The sequence below is a fragment of the Pagrus major genome, chromosome 22 (genome assembly GCF_040436345.1).
Source record: "Pagrus major chromosome 22, Pma_NU_1.0".
NCBI classification, from domain to species: domain Eukaryota; kingdom Metazoa; phylum Chordata; class Actinopteri; order Spariformes; family Sparidae; genus Pagrus; species Pagrus major.
In genome coordinates, this window is record NC_133236.1 from 1,621,821 (window position 1) to 1,637,500 (window position 15,680).

The 15,680-nt window shown below is 40.3% G+C and overlaps 1 protein-coding gene across 3 annotated transcripts in view; it reads left to right on the forward strand.

Annotated features, from left to right (window-relative positions):
* Nucleotides 1-15,680, forward strand: part of LOC141017966 (histone deacetylase 2) — a 28,134-nt gene that overhangs the window by 7,733 nt on the left and 4,721 nt on the right. For 2 of the 3 annotated variants that reach the window (XM_073492799.1, XM_073492798.1), the window contains exons 5-12: nucleotides 504-642; nucleotides 1,306-1,447; nucleotides 2,670-2,762; nucleotides 5,019-5,127; nucleotides 6,877-7,017; nucleotides 8,329-8,437; nucleotides 12,021-12,151; nucleotides 13,559-13,714. In XM_073492799.1, coding sequence (XP_073348900.1) covers nucleotides 504-642; nucleotides 1,306-1,447; nucleotides 2,670-2,762; nucleotides 5,019-5,127; nucleotides 6,877-7,017; nucleotides 8,329-8,437; nucleotides 12,021-12,151; nucleotides 13,559-13,714 — 1,020 coding nt within the window. The remainder of the gene's footprint in view (nucleotides 1-503; nucleotides 643-1,305; nucleotides 1,448-2,669; nucleotides 2,763-5,018; nucleotides 5,128-6,876; nucleotides 7,018-8,328; nucleotides 8,438-12,020; nucleotides 12,152-13,558; nucleotides 13,715-15,680) is intronic. The other variant, XM_073492800.1, reaches the window with a different exon arrangement.

The following is a 15,680-nucleotide window of genomic DNA, read 5'->3' on the forward strand; positions in this document are numbered from 1 at the left end:
TTTCTTATCATTTTCAAGCACTTTTTTCCGTTTTATTGGTATTCTGTCAGATTCCTTCTTATCTGTTATCATTTTTATTTACCCATTCTGTTTATTCGCTCTGTGATTATGTTCGTTGTTTCTGTTTGTTATCACATTTTTGCACATATTCTGTTTTTTATTTGTGCTCTCAACATCATTGAAAATAAGGGCTTGCCCTCAAGGATTTTTCGAGATTAAATAAAGGTTGAATGAATCAGTGAAGCCAACAACTTTTGTATAGTCCCACAATTGTGCAACATTAACCTTAAACACCAATATATTAGAACCAGTTCAGAATCTATCAGACCACTTTGTGTGTCAGTTAATGTGAGCCATAAAATATACTAACCAGATTTAAATCCTCTTGTATAATAGTAAAAGTAAATGAGTAAAGTGTAGGCCCTGTTAGATTTGTCATATTAGTGATTAAGTAACAAATGAACCATTAGATTTCACTAAACCAAACTTTGTGTTGTGCACAGCTGGTTCAGTGAAGTTAAACCGGCAGCAGACTGACATTGCAGTGAACTGGGCTGGAGGACTTCACCATGCTAAAAAGTCTGAAGCCTCTGGATTCTGCTATGTTAATGACATCGTGCTGGCCATCTTGGAGCTACTCAAGTGAGTTTCACCAACAGATTGAAACATTTTCTATATCACATTATGTCTACCAGCATGTATGAAAATGCAGTAAATGAAAGCAGGCACAAGAACATTCTACATCAGAGCAGAGGTAGTCTCAGTACCCTGATGCAGGTTGTCTCTATTGTCTCTAAAATACAGTATTAAGAAGTTTTTCTCATTAATTAAGGAGACTCTGGTGGCCCTCTATAGTCTAATTTGCTGCACCATAGTGTCATATTTATCCAAAAATGTTTTTAACCTGTCATGATAGTGCTGAAGATCTCTTAACGTTTCGCGCTGTTGCTTCAGCAAAGCGTCTTTCACTCCCAGTCAATCAACCCCACCGCCCCCTGCGTACGTGCACACATGCTCTCTCACTCTCACTCCCTCACTCCCTCACTCCCTCACTCACGAACTCACGAACTCACGAACTCACTCACGAGCACACTCACATACTCACACATATCAAAGTGCACCAGATTGATGCATTTAACTTAAAAATGTGCAAATTTTTCTAATGGGGGAGCATGCCCCAGGACCGCCCTAGACGGTCTAAGGTCCATCCACCATAGTCTCACAAAATCCTGTGGGAAACACTGGTTAAGCAAATAATGTACCATTTGTACTTATCTTAGCTCTGCCTGTGTGCCTCTCTCTCAGGTACCACCAGAGGGTGCTGTACATTGATATAGACATCCACCATGGGGACGGTGTGGAGGAGGCCTTCTACACCACAGACAGAGTCATGACTGTGTCCTTCCATAAATACGGAGAGTACTTCCCTGGAACTGGAGACCTAAGGGTGAGCCTCCACCTTTGTCCGTACTTACACATGTAAAACAAGCTCCACTCCTTGCACAGCAAAGACAGCAAAACATTGAATTGCTTGGTATATACCAGAGGTCACTAATAGCTGGGTCCAGAACCAGACGCCATCCTATCAGGACCTGGACCTATAATTGATAAAATACTGAGAATTATTAAATTTTGGCAGAGCATTTCTTTTTTAAATTGTGCAGCTTTTCCAGCCTTTACAGCACTGGTTTAGCAGCCCCTGGAAACTAACAGAGCAATTGCATGCCTTGCAAATCGTCTTACGTGACGCTACTCAAGTCAAATCTGCGCATTTGGACACACAGAGGGACTCCACTGAGTAAAAAAGAGATGCATACAATGTTGGAGGAATATGTGAGTCAGAAAAGAGGTTTTTCACTTGCCGTGCACTAAAAACCAGAAACGTAGACAATGAAAACAGAGCTTTTAATCAAAAATGGATTCATTTTTCCAATGGGCAGTTTGTCTCTAATGTTCTGAGATGTGGCTCTTCACATTGCTGCTTATAATAATTGCCACAAAGAGACGAAGCTACACATGTGTATGAGGATGGCCAGGTAAAGACAGAGCTCACTGAACAAGAGAAAGTGGGGGAGTGGGACATAATTGGGAAAGAAAGACTGTACAGCTGTTACAGCTGTACACCTGGAAAATCAAAGTACAATGTTATTTTTGTAAAAAAGTTTTGTTTTTTTTTAAGGGGCAAATTTTTCAAAAGCTCTCTATGTATTTTATTTTAAAAAACAGCCCTTATTTTATTTGAAATGAGTAAAGAATATTTATTTATGATTAACAACTTTTTTAAAAATTGAAAATATTGTTGAAATATAGATTTATACTTTAATTTAATTACATTTAATTTGACAGTCAGTTATTGACTACATAGAGACTATGTACTGTATATGGCACTGAATCGTAATTCGAGAAAGACATGATGGTCAGGACCTTCGCTTGAAGAACTTTTCTCTCACTGGACCTCTTTAAGTTATAATTGAATTCCTCCATTATACATATTTAAGTGGATGGGAGTAAAATGGGAGAAAGAATGAGAAACAGTTGAATAAGAACACAATGGTTTTTACATGTTGTAATTTTTCTATGTATGTATGAAAGCATTGTCTTTTTGTCACACTGATTGTATATGAAAATTTAAAGAATCTCTAATGCCTTTCCTTGTTCTCTGCATTTAGGATATTGGAGCTGGAAAAGGCAAATATTATGCTGTTAACTTCCCCCTACGTGATGGCATCGATGATGAGTCATATGAACAAATCTTCAAGCCTGTGAGTGAAACACAATGGGCTTGTCCAAGATCATGCACACGTGGGCAACGGTAATCTCACAAGATTGAGGCGGCTGCAGTTTTTGGGGCCAGGCACTGCAGTTGCTCCCTGACAGTTGCAAACGCCTGACTGCCTCCTGATCTAACAGCTGATCGGTTTAGATGTTGCCTGTACTGTTTTATAGAAACTTTGAATTTTTGCTGAACTTGAGGGATTTTGAAGGTTTAGGCTATTCTGTTAACAGAAGAAATGTGCCTGGTGTGGAGAAATAGCCCACATTCATAATATAAAAAGCACACAATAACTGTTGTCTACATTAACATTGTAGTAATTTAGACTTGCCTGTAAAAGTATTAAACAACGCAAAAACTATTGCATTCTGCCAGCCAGGAATGGCTGGAGCAAGGCACGTCAGTGTCATGGAGCGTGGAGACCCTGCCCCTATAAAAAGGGCTGGACACTGCACTGCCAGTCATTCAAAAACTTTCACCTCTTCCTCACTACAAATGGGCAAGGAGGGTGGTCTGGTGAGACATTCAGTCATGCTACTCAGAAAACTGGTGTTACACAAGTAACCTAAAGTTTTCTTGCATACCATTTTTTTGTGTCTCACATTGGGAAAAAACTAACACCCAGATCGCTGGATGGATGTTACTTGATGACCAACTGTCCTTAGAGTTAGACATACTAAGCACCGAATGGGCTAATGGATGGGTTGTATAGCCTAGCAAAGGTGTGTGGGGGGCCCAACTTGCTGCAGCACACTTTGTGCTCTTTCAATAAACCAAGTGTGCACAAAATTCTCTTCTGGGAATGCAAGAGTTTACAACCTAACCCTGCCTGTATGCCTAAGGTGTTGGGGTCATGTTCCTCAATTGACCCGATGTCCTTCTATCCACCGCCTACTCGGAGGAGGAGCATCAGTGGTTACATATGTTTCGTTCAGTGCAGGCGTTACACATCTACATGTCCATGTAGATGGTCTCAATCAAGTCAGGAGGGAGACCCGCTGTCCTGAGATTGAACCACTCATGGGCCAGGCCCACAGAGCTAGTCTCTCTGGATGGGGATGAAATATTTCTCAGTCTGCCTGAGACAGAAGGTCCCTGTGGATTGGCAGAGGCCCTGGCTCTCAGCCAAGGAGCTGGGGCATCGCTGCCAGCCAGTATTTTGACGGCCAGTTAAGAGCTATTAGAAACATCAACAGCCCCTCCCCCCGCACCCTGAATAGGGTCAGGAAAAACAGAGCTATTGGAGGGAATGCATACAAAAGAAAACAAGGCCATTGATGAGCCAGTGCATCGACCCCCAGATCGCGAAGGTGGAAAAACAGGGTCCCCACCCTCCACCCTCCACTCAAGATTAATCTATTTGTCCCGTGGGAGATTTCTCTTGGACAAAAGGCTGCCACACAAAAATACATATAATACAGTACATACATAGACAGACACAAGACAGAAGTGCATAACACAAGTGCAAACAATACAGTGAGTGCCAAATACATTCCACCCCTTCCCCTCGTCATACCCTACCTTATGGCCTGAGTCTAGGAGATTCACTAATATGGGGATTAATGAATTTTTAAATAGAACATCTGAGGGGTCAGCAGTAATCTTCCTTGCCTGTCTGACTACTGTCTTCTCAAAGAGATAAAGTAACATAGTTAGTGGTATGTGGCTCAGTGCTGTAAAGTCTTACTCATTTCTCAGTGGAGATCATACCAGCTTAACAAAACAGGTGTTTGCAGCACACAGTGGGAAAAACAGGGGCACCACTTTCCCTTTTACAAGTTAGTGTAGCATCAGAATGATTTGAGGCTGTTTTTTTAAAAGGTTAAATAGGTACATGACGTTGCTTTGAGTTACTAGGGATGGGTGACTGGGTCAGAAGTGGACAACATTCCAAAGTCCAACATTTAATTAACCTGATCATTAACAATTAGGTCGACTGTAAGAGGGGGCATGTACTCATAAGAACCAAAACAGGAAATTTATTTGAAATCTATTTAAAGGCAAAACAGAAGGCAGCAAGACTCTGACATTTCCTAGAGTTGTTCTGAATATATTTGGAATCCACCACAACATGATAATTGTGCATCAGTTCTTTTTTGTCATGATAAAAAAAAAAAAAAAACCTTTTGCACATTTAACAACAGAGGATTATCTTGATGGCAGAGGTAATTACAGTAGGATGTACCGTTGACAGCGCACACTATCTTTTCACACTTTTTGAACAGTTTGACTTTCTGCCCTCCAGGTGATGGCAAAGGTGATGGAGATGTACCAGCCCAGTGCAGTGGTTCTTCAGTGCGGTGCAGACTCTCTGTCAGGAGATCGCCTTGGCTGCTTTAATCTCACCATCCATGGTACATATACAGTCGTGGTCAAAAGTTTACATACACTTGTAAGGAACATGCCTTCAGTTCCAATGATTTCTACAACTTGCATTTTTCTGTGATGGAATGAGTGGAACACATACAACTTTGTCACAAAAAACATTCATGAAGTTTGGTTCAATAATGAAGTTATTATAGGTATCTGAAAATGTGACCAAATTTGAAGTATAAATACAGTAGTTTGGTTAAATGTCCTTTGGCCATTTTCACCTCAATTAGGTGCTTTTGATAGGCATCCACAACCTTCTGGTCATCCTCTGGCTGAATTTTTAGTTCAATTAAATTTGTTAGCTTCCTGGCACAAACTTGTTTCTTCAGCACAGTCCACATGTTCTCCATTGGGTTCAAGTCGGGACTTTTGGGAGGCCATTCCAAAACCTCAATTCTTGCCTGATTTAGCCATTTTTTACCACTGTTGATTTGTCTTTGGGATCATTGCCCTGTTGGAACACCCAATCCTGTGGCTTATGATTTTAGGTTTTCCCACAGCATAATATTACCACCACCATGCTTGACAGTTGGTATGGTGGTCTTGGGGTTAAAGGCCTCACCTTCTCTCATCCAAATATATTGCTGGTCATTGTGGCCAAACAACTCAATTTTTGTTTGATCTGACCACAGAGTATTCTCCAAGAATTTTTTTTCTTTGTCCATGTAATCAGCAGCAAACTTCCATCGAGCTTTAAGGTGCAGTATCAGAGCAAGGGCTTCTGTCTTGCCTGTGGCGATGCAAAACACGCTTACATTTACATTCAGCAGACACTTTTGTCCAAAGCGACTTACAGTAATTCATACATTCATACACTGATGGCAGTAGCTGCCATGCAAGGTGCCAACCAGCACATCGGGAGCAGTTTGGGTTCAGTATCTTGCCCAAGGACACTTCGACATGCATACCAGGGGAATCGAACCAGCGACCTTCCGATAACCCCTGGCTCTTCCCCTGAGCCACAGCCGCCCGCTGAAAACCTGTATTCCAGCAGCTTCTAAATCATAGTGGACTTGCTTTTTGGTGGTTTTTGGTTGGGCCTAGACCATCCTGACCAGTTTTCTCTCAGCAGCAGGTGATAATTGACGTTTTCTTCTTGATCGTGGCAGTGACTCAACTATGCCATGCACTTTAAACTTACAAATACTTGTTTGCACAGTTGATCTTGGGACCTGTAACTGCTTTGAAATGGCTCCAAGTGACTTTTCCTGTCTTTTTCAAATCAACAATTTGCTCTGTCAGATCAATGCTGAGCTCCTTAGACTTTCTCATTGTAGTGTTTGTGGCTGAGTCTAATGTGTGTATCAAACAACTTTTTCTGACTGATTATGATTGATAATGGCTGATGACTTTTCTGGTTAAGAGGCCATGCTCCAAAGCAAATTTGATTCACACAACTTTTTACAATCACCAAAAATGATCGTTCCAAGTATGTATATTTTTGACCCAGTAGATTTGGTCACATTTTCAGATGACCTATAATAAATTCATTACTGAACCAAACATCATAAATGTTTTTTGTGACAAAGTTGTATGTGTTCATTCATTCCATCACAGTAAAATGACTTATAGAAATCATTGGAACTCAAGACTGCTACAATATACAGTACATGTTCTTTACATGAGTATGTAAACTTTTGACCATGACGTGCACAGTACTTAATGCAAAGTGATGAATGGGAGTCATAAACCATGCAGGAAGTTATATATCATGCTTCTTGTTTTACCAGGCCATGCCAAGTGTGTGGAGTACATGAAGTCCTTCAATCTCCCGCTGCTCATGCTGGGCGGAGGCGGATACACCATCCGTAACGTGGCCCGCTGCTGGACCTATGAGACAGCCGTCGCTCTGGACACAGACATCCCCGATGGTCTGTCACAGATTCCGTCTAAATTACAACAAATGTGTTCTGATAAGCAATGGAAAATTGATAGACCAGAGCAACAGAGCTCAACCTTTGTGACTTAAGGAGCCTCCCCAACCCCACCACTACTTTGACCAATATTTTATTTCATTGTAACGGAAGTCAAAAGGCAAAAAAATTAAGACAATCACATCAGTCGTTATAAAAACTTGAGGCAGAATTATGTTTGAAAATAAGGCTTTAATAGTCTTTCCTATTCACATGGTTCAGTTTGTGACAACAATACCTTGCTACCCCTTGTCTATTGTGACAGTTGATCAAAACATTAATTGGTTTGAGTCCTTTTATTCCTTGAAAAATGTCAACGTTCTCTGATTTTAGCTTCTTAAAAGTGAATATTTTTTTGTTTTACTCCATTACTCCTCTATGACGGTAAACTGCATATCTTTGAAGTGTGGACAAAACAAGACATTTAAGGGGCTTTGGAAACACAGATAAACTTTGTCTGACATTTTACAGACCAAACTAATAATTTAATAATATAGAGAGAAAACAATTACAATGTATGTATGCCAATGTATGGTAGAACAGCAAATGCTGTTGTAAAGAGCCACTGAGACCAAACTCATTTTTGTCATTGAGAGGTTCTAAAAATGATTTTTATTGTTTCACATTTTATATTCAGTCAACCATGTCCTCATTCCATTCAGAGAAGCACAGTATATGTAAATCTTACACAAGAGATAATTAACACAAGAGATAACTCTTTTGCAATGAAATCACTTCTCATTGATCAATGAGAGGCATCAAAACGAGCATCAGCTCAGAGTTGAATCTAGAAACTGTTAAAAGTTTAAATGTCTGTGAAGCCTTGCTTGACTTCCCTCCTTGGTCTGTTGGGGGATGGAGGGTGGAGGTGATGCTATGTCCCGGGGTTGGTTGTAAGGGAATATTATATCTCTGCAAAGGGAAGCCTGATTGCCACCTTTGCTTGCAGGGAGCTGACTCAGTAGACTGTCTGTTCTACTCAGTGTGTGTACCATAAAGAGAGGGGATGTAATCACAGGCTGTCAAATGGACCAGCAGTTCCCTTAATGGGATTTCAGGACATTAACTGACCTGCCCACTCATTCCAATCCATTGTGAGGATCAGTGCAGGTTATAGAGCCTCACTAAATCAGTCTAACACCTGTGTTATCACTACTTTTTCATTCCAAACTACTCATAATTTGTTTTATCTGCGGTGTATAAATCTCTTCCAGCTGTGTTCACCTGTACCTGGTTTGCTTACTTTTGTCAATGATGTTTCTATTGCAGAGCTGCCATACAATGACTACTTTGAGTACTTTGGGCCTGATTTCAAGCTACACATCAGCCCCTCCAACATGACCAACCAGAACACGCAGGAGTACATGGACAAGATCAAGTACGTACAGGCATGTATTAGGAATCAGTATTATTATTATTTCTGAGGATTATACAAACATGCTTATATTATAATCTTAAAGAAAAGATTGACCCAAAAATAAAAAATACATTGATTATTTACCCACCCCATGTCGATGGAAAGTTGGGTGTTTCTTGAGCTGACCACTACTGGATTTTTGGGGCCGATACTGTTATTAGGAAGTTGTGATATGGATATATTGACTGATTATATACATAAACAGAATATAGTTAGACAGAATATATACATAAACACAAACTTTATGCAATGATCACTTATATGTGGTTATCAAACACTTGTAACAAAGGTATGTACGTAACAAAGGCAGGATATTTTGGCGATTAACAACAAACTTTATTGTCCAAAATGACATTAGTTTAGTGTGCCCACAGGATTTCATGAAACTGGTGGGTGGACTTTGGGCCCTCTAGAGAGGTCCAGTGCCATGCTTCTCTTGGTAAAAGATTTAGCACATTTTAAAGTAATTGCATCAATCTGGTGCACTTTGAAAACGTAAGAGGCTATCTCACAAATAACATGACCATAAATGAGAAATTATGGAAACTATAAAATGTAGAAAATAATCAAATATAACACTAAGCTTTGGCTCTGCTGCCTGCTGATTAGTCCAGTCCTCACAATTTACTTTAATAAACAGCTCTGGCTATAGAATGGGAAATGGACTTGCATTTTTATAGCTTTTCCAGTCTACTGACTGCTCAAAGCGCTTTACAACACCTGTCACATTCACCCATTCACACACACTGCCATCAGTGGCTGCCATGCAAGGTGCCAACTGCTCATCAGGAGGAATTTGGGGTTCATTATCTTGCTCAAGGACACTTCAACATGCAGCTGGGGGAGCCAGGGATTTGAACCAGCGACCTTCCAATTACTATACGACCCACTCTACCTCCTAAGCTACAGCCGCCTTTTAATCTTGTAACCTATTAGTCTTGACTAATAGAGACCAGATAATCATTGTCTTGTTTCAAAAGTATGAGCCCTCTTGAGTGCCATCTTAACTACATATTATCTGGTCTATATGGTTGAGGTTGCTACTGGGAAACGCGAGTGTCATTTCGTTCGCACACATGTGAACACGCGTACACGTGCAACGCGGTTATCTTCATTGTGTTAAGTAACACTGCTGCCTGCTGGCATTTATCAAATGTAATAAATAACGTGAGTTATTTATTATTTACTTTCAGTATCATGTTTTTCAGACATAGAGTCACAGAACAGCGTTGGAAGTGGCTGACAAATAGAACACAGAGATATAGGCTACGTACTGCCCAACTGGGTTCCTCTTAGTCTTATAATCTTTTGTCTTGCCATGACCAGAAGATATAACTAGTGCCACCTCACTGAAGTTGTAAACGCTCGGGACTTCCTTGGGAATGAAAGACGCTTTGCTGAACCAACGGCGCAAAACGTTAGAGATCTTCAGCGCTATTATGAGATGTAAAAAACATTTTTGGATCAATATGAGACTATGGTGCAGCAACTAGGACTATTGCCATTTTTCCATTACATTTGCCGGCCTGGCTCTACTCTGTTTGACTCCACGTGGCAGCCCAGCACCGCCGGGATTTTGCATTTTCACCCCAGCTGGGCAACAAACTTGAAGGCGTGTCTTAAACCAATGACTAGCTTGTCTCAATCTGTGCAATGCTATCGAAGAATCACCGCTAACAAAGTGGCTCCGCTAATTCAGTTACAAACATGTTTCATTTTCTATAATGTCTCCACAAGAAAAGCCCCCCATTATATAGTCATGTAAAAGCTTTTATTATGACGCAGCATTACAGGAAACGTTTTCTCACCAGCAGTAAGTAATCATGACTCATCATGAAACAGCTGAAGGTGAACATGATGAAACGGTAAAACACAGCAGATGTAGAAACAGGACAGGAGAAACTAAAGAGATTAAGTTAGAAGCTACCAAAGTACTGAGAGCTGAACACAGACTTTTAAAAACGTCTTTCTCAGGTTTCCAGCACAGACATGAGTTGAGTATCGATTTTAGGGGGAGACGGGTGCTTGTTACGGGTTGGTCATAGTTGTGAGATGTCATTTTGTATATGTATATATATGTACAAATTATGAGTAATATATGTATATATGTATATTTTCAAGTGAGTTATAGTTTTAGACAATACAGTTTATATTGATATTGGGTGATGTACTACATAGCGCTTTTTTTCTGTAAAGCCAGTCCCGTGTACATCTCTCCTTTCACTCTCTCTGCACATCTTTGCCTTCCTCACAAGTTCTCCAGCAACACTGAGTGAGAGACAGTGCCACTATTCTACTTTAATTAGTCTGTTTGAATTGGTCTACAGTGAGGTGTTGGTCTATATGTTACACATGCTGCTATGCAAAAACAGCCTGTTAGATGAATAAAATTACGTATTAGCGGACATGCAATACAGCGCTGCGCTGCATGTGTGTGAGACAGAGCCACTTAATTGTGTCAGGTGAGGGTTTGTGTGCGTGTTAGTGTGTGAAGTGAATCATGACGCATTGCTATTATACTTGGTACTGTGGTTGTAGTCTTTTGTTTGAAAGTGAGACAGCGCCTGGATGAGGGCTACAGATATGTTTATACAATATTTTCTATGTGCAAAAAAGGCTAAGGCAAGGCAAGTTTATTTGTATAGTAAAATTCAGACACAGGAGCATAAAAATTACATTAAAAGAAATTAAAATTTGCATTTAAAATACATCAAAAACAAGTAGGAAGACATCAAGAAACAAAACATTAAAACAAGTTAAGAGATAGGAAAGTAGGCTAAAATAGAATAGGTTTAAAAGAGACAAGAATAGAAAGTAAAAGTCACAGTGCAGTTCAAAGCCTTGAAATTGCTTCAGTGAAAAGCAGTGGCAAACAGAAAGGTCTTCAGCCTTGATTTAAAAGAGGTGAGAGTTGGAGCAGACCTGCAGTTTTCTGGGAGTGTGTTCCAGATATGTGGTGCATAATAACTGAATGCTGCTTCTCCATGTTTAGTTTTGACTCTAGGGACTGAAAGCAGACCCCACACCTGATGACCTCAGGTACAGGTGACCCTTCTTCTAAGTGCTATATGGTAGGCAACTGGACATGTTTCAGTTTCTTGAAGACGTTTCACCTCTCATCCAAGAGGCTTCCTCAGTTCTGACTAACTGGAGGGGAGTTGCAAGAAGCTGCGCGCACACACACACACTCTGTGTGCACTCTGCACTCAGGATACATGTTTTTTTCTGTTCACACAAAGTATGCAACACAGGTTTATGTTTGAACACACCGTATTATAATAGTTTTACACAACAGTTTTCATCGGGTGAAGTTAGGCACTGTCGGCAATTGCAGCCTGATAAACCAGATCAATTGTGTCACATTACAAATTTCAAATTGAAGCTGACATGAGTGAAACAGAAAAGTAACAGATGTTTCTACATTGCAGGTTGCTGTTCTAGCACTTCAATAGTACATGTAACAAATTTTCCCATGTCTGTGGAAAAGTGTTGATGGTAGTTGCTGTAACCTGAAAGCATTGTGTTTGTGTATGTGATTGTTTAGGCAGCGACTGTTTGAAAACCTACGGATGCTGCCTCATGCTCCCGGAGTGCAGATGCAGGCCATCCCGGAGGATGCACTCCCAGACGACACTGTCGATGAGGACACGGAGGATCCTGACAAACGCTTGTCCAGTAAGACTACTGGTTCATTTACCATGTTTATTTCCTGTCATGCTCAATTTTGTCACAATAACATGTTTGTGACCAATGTGACAAATACTGTTTTCTTACTCTTGAAATGGCAGACTTTCTTGATTTTATAATGTAACATTTACTGTTGGCATAGTAACTCGATCAGATTTGGCCATGTTGGTGTTGTTCCTGGAACATCATATTTAATGTTGCTCCAGGGTCATCATTGCAACTGACAATCACGTTTTTTTAATCTCATGGCTTTGTGATTTGGGAAAGAATATGCACACGGAAGAAGTTATCTTTTCAAACACATTTAACATTGTGAAAGAGTCTATTTTAACCCAGACCAAGTTTGCCTAAACATAACCAAGTACTTTAATTCCCCAAATCTGACCAAACAGTGACAGAAAACTGCAAAGAAATGGAAAATAAGTTAACTTTATATTGCAAATGGGATACGAACCCAAGCCTCTCAAGTGAGAGTCCTGTACTTAACCCATTCAGCCATGACAACTTGCTCCCGATGTGGTCTTCGTCAGCTTCAGTTCCCCACTGGTGTGATATTATATCCACCTGTGCTGTCTTCAAATCCAGCCGGCTACTTTGATAAAAACATTTTACCTCATAGAACATGGAAGTTCCACTGCCTCGATCGGTAGTGTGAACACTGTAAACTAGCACTAAAAACAAAATTGCCTAATTTCATGGTAATCCCTCAAACAGTTGTCACTACTAACAGACAATGTTGGGTAACCCAAGTAACCTTTGTCACATTGTCTTTTATGATTTTGGTGTCATGTAATAGGGTGATAACAATCCAAAAATCAACAGGTCGCCATTTTCAGTTGTTACCTGATGTCTGTATCACATGATTGAACAATGCCTTCATTCACCATGCAAAAGCTCAGAAAATTGGACTTCGTTCCACTTCTTTGCTGTGTAATAATCGCTTTCTGTTTACCATTAAAAAAAATGACATGAATCAATCCCTAGACAAAAAATGCTGCCAGTGTATAAAGGCGTTTAGTCTTTTCTCCACACAAACTGTCCTAGGACATGTGAACCGTAGTAGCACTGAAATGCATTTCCAACAAAAAATAACAACACACATCACGCCAAGACGACATGAGACAAATCCCCAAACTGATGAGGAATTTCTGTTGTTTCACCAAGCAGCTGAATTTATTTATAGCAACACAACCACACCTGTCAAACAACAATTACTTAGTGTGAGATAGATGTTTTCTTACAGTTGAGCAGTAAATTGTATCAGCAGTTGAAGCGGTCAGGTTCTCTTGGTGCATAAAACTTTCTGAATGTTTCCTCAAGCATGACACAAGTAGCATCTGTCCCTAGGTTTTCTACCTGTAACATATTTAACTAGAGTGTATTATGTGATTTCAGTCCGTGCCACAGATAAGAGGATAACCTGTGATGAAGAGTTCTCCGATTCTGAGGATGAGGGGGAGGGAGGCAGGAAAAACGTTCACATTCACAAGAAGGGAGCAAAAAGGCCCAGGGTAGACGAAGACCATAAGGAAGGAGAGGAGAAGAAAACTGGTGAGTTAATGATCCCACAGTGGTAAGAAAAGAAAGCTGTTAATTATTACGGGTGTCATGGTTCTCCAAATCCTACATTTGATTTGTTTTCCGATTGGTCACAATTTGATTCGATTCTCGATCTTTTCTGTTCTTTAATTCTTAGAATATTTTATTCTTTTATTCTGCCAATGCCATTTTTAGACTAGTCTGGGATCATTGGTTTTATGCCATGATAACTCATTTCATTTTTAAATTCTAATTTCAATAGATGGTCTACATGGTGTCATGAGTGATATAATCTCCATTATTCCTTTGCAATTTACCACATAAAGGCCTTAGTGTCAAATTTAAATAATTTAGTAACAATATAAATGTAACAATAACTCGTTTCACCAGTCAATTGGAAACTAACTGTAAACAAAAGAAGAGAAGTCAGAGGGTAGCTGCCATCCAGTGACTCTTTTTTTGTAACTGCAGTGTGCACTCTTCACAGCAGATGTCATTCAAGTTCACAACAAAACATCCAATGTTGTTTTCTCAGTTAAGTCTACTTATTTATGATGCCTGCGGAGATGTCCTGCCATATTTGCCGCGTTGCCTATACTCGCATAGCAAGCAGATGGTGGTGTGGCGAAATGCCCCAGGTTGGTGCGGCGGTGTGGGACTAGTTATTGTTTGTCCTCATTGACAGATTAAAAATAACAGTAAAGTCGCTACTGTCATTACTCTGTGTTTTAAACTGGGCCACAAGACCGAACCGAAGTGAAAGTGAAACTTAACGCTACACAGAGAAATGCCTGTAGTGTTCCCCTCTGTAGTATTTATCTATGCTAAAAAACATGCCCTGCTACTGACCTGTTCTACTCTGCTTATGATCTCCGGTCATGTCACTGCCAAAGTAGGTTAAACATGCCAGTTCTACAGTGATCGCAGGCATCCACAGATGTGTTTTAAACTGGTGCACAAATTCAAACTGACACAACACTTTACCCAATACTCCACTGTGACTACAGTCGTAGTCTGATCGCCAGCTTTTTTGATTGGCCACCGCAACGTGACGTAGTGCTGCGTTTCTCCAAAAGTTGACTCCGTCTCAACTTTTTCAGCACGCACCGCCGCAGCCAAAACAGACACTCATTAAAATGAATGTGCAATGCTGGATCCAATGTGAATCCACTCGCCGCACTACAACATGCTGTGTGTGTTTTTTTGGTTTGTTTGTTTTTTTTCCCTCTTGGCACGCCTGCCGGATGTGACACTGGGGGTGTGGCTAAATCCTCGACTCCACCTTTGATTTCGAAGGTCGAGATTGTGATGTCATTTCAATTGATTCAATCAGCTTTCATTTACAGGTATTTACATCTAGATCTGTTACAAAACTTAGAAGATAGCATAATTTGTAACCTAAACACCAAATTTTTAGGTGAGCAAAAGTATAGGAACAGGTAGACTTAAAATAGATTAGAGTGACTAATACTTAATATTTAGTTGCAAATCCTTTGCTTGCAATCACTGCATCAAGCCTGCAACCCAACTTGGCCAGTCTAAAACCGTCTTCCACTTCTTCCCCTGATGAACTCCTTGGTTGTTTTGGTAGTGTGTTTTGGGTCGTTGTCTTGCTGTATGATGAAGGATCTCCCGATCAGTTTGGTTCCATCTCTCTTTGATTGGCAGACAAAATGTTTCTGTAGACTTCTGAGTTTATTTTGCTGCTGCCATCAGGCTAATGTTACATTATCAATGAAGATCAATGAGCCCGCCCCAGAAGAAGCCATGCAAGCCCAAGCCATGACATTACCTTCATCTTGTTTCACAGATGAGCTTGTGTGTTTGGGATCATGAGCCGATCCTTTCTTTCTCCACACATTAGCCTTTCCATCACTTTGGTAAAGGTTCATCTTTGTCTCATCAGTCCATACAACTTTGTCCAAGAACTTTTGAGCCTCGTCTCGGCCAATCTGGCCTTACTATTCTTATTGCTAAT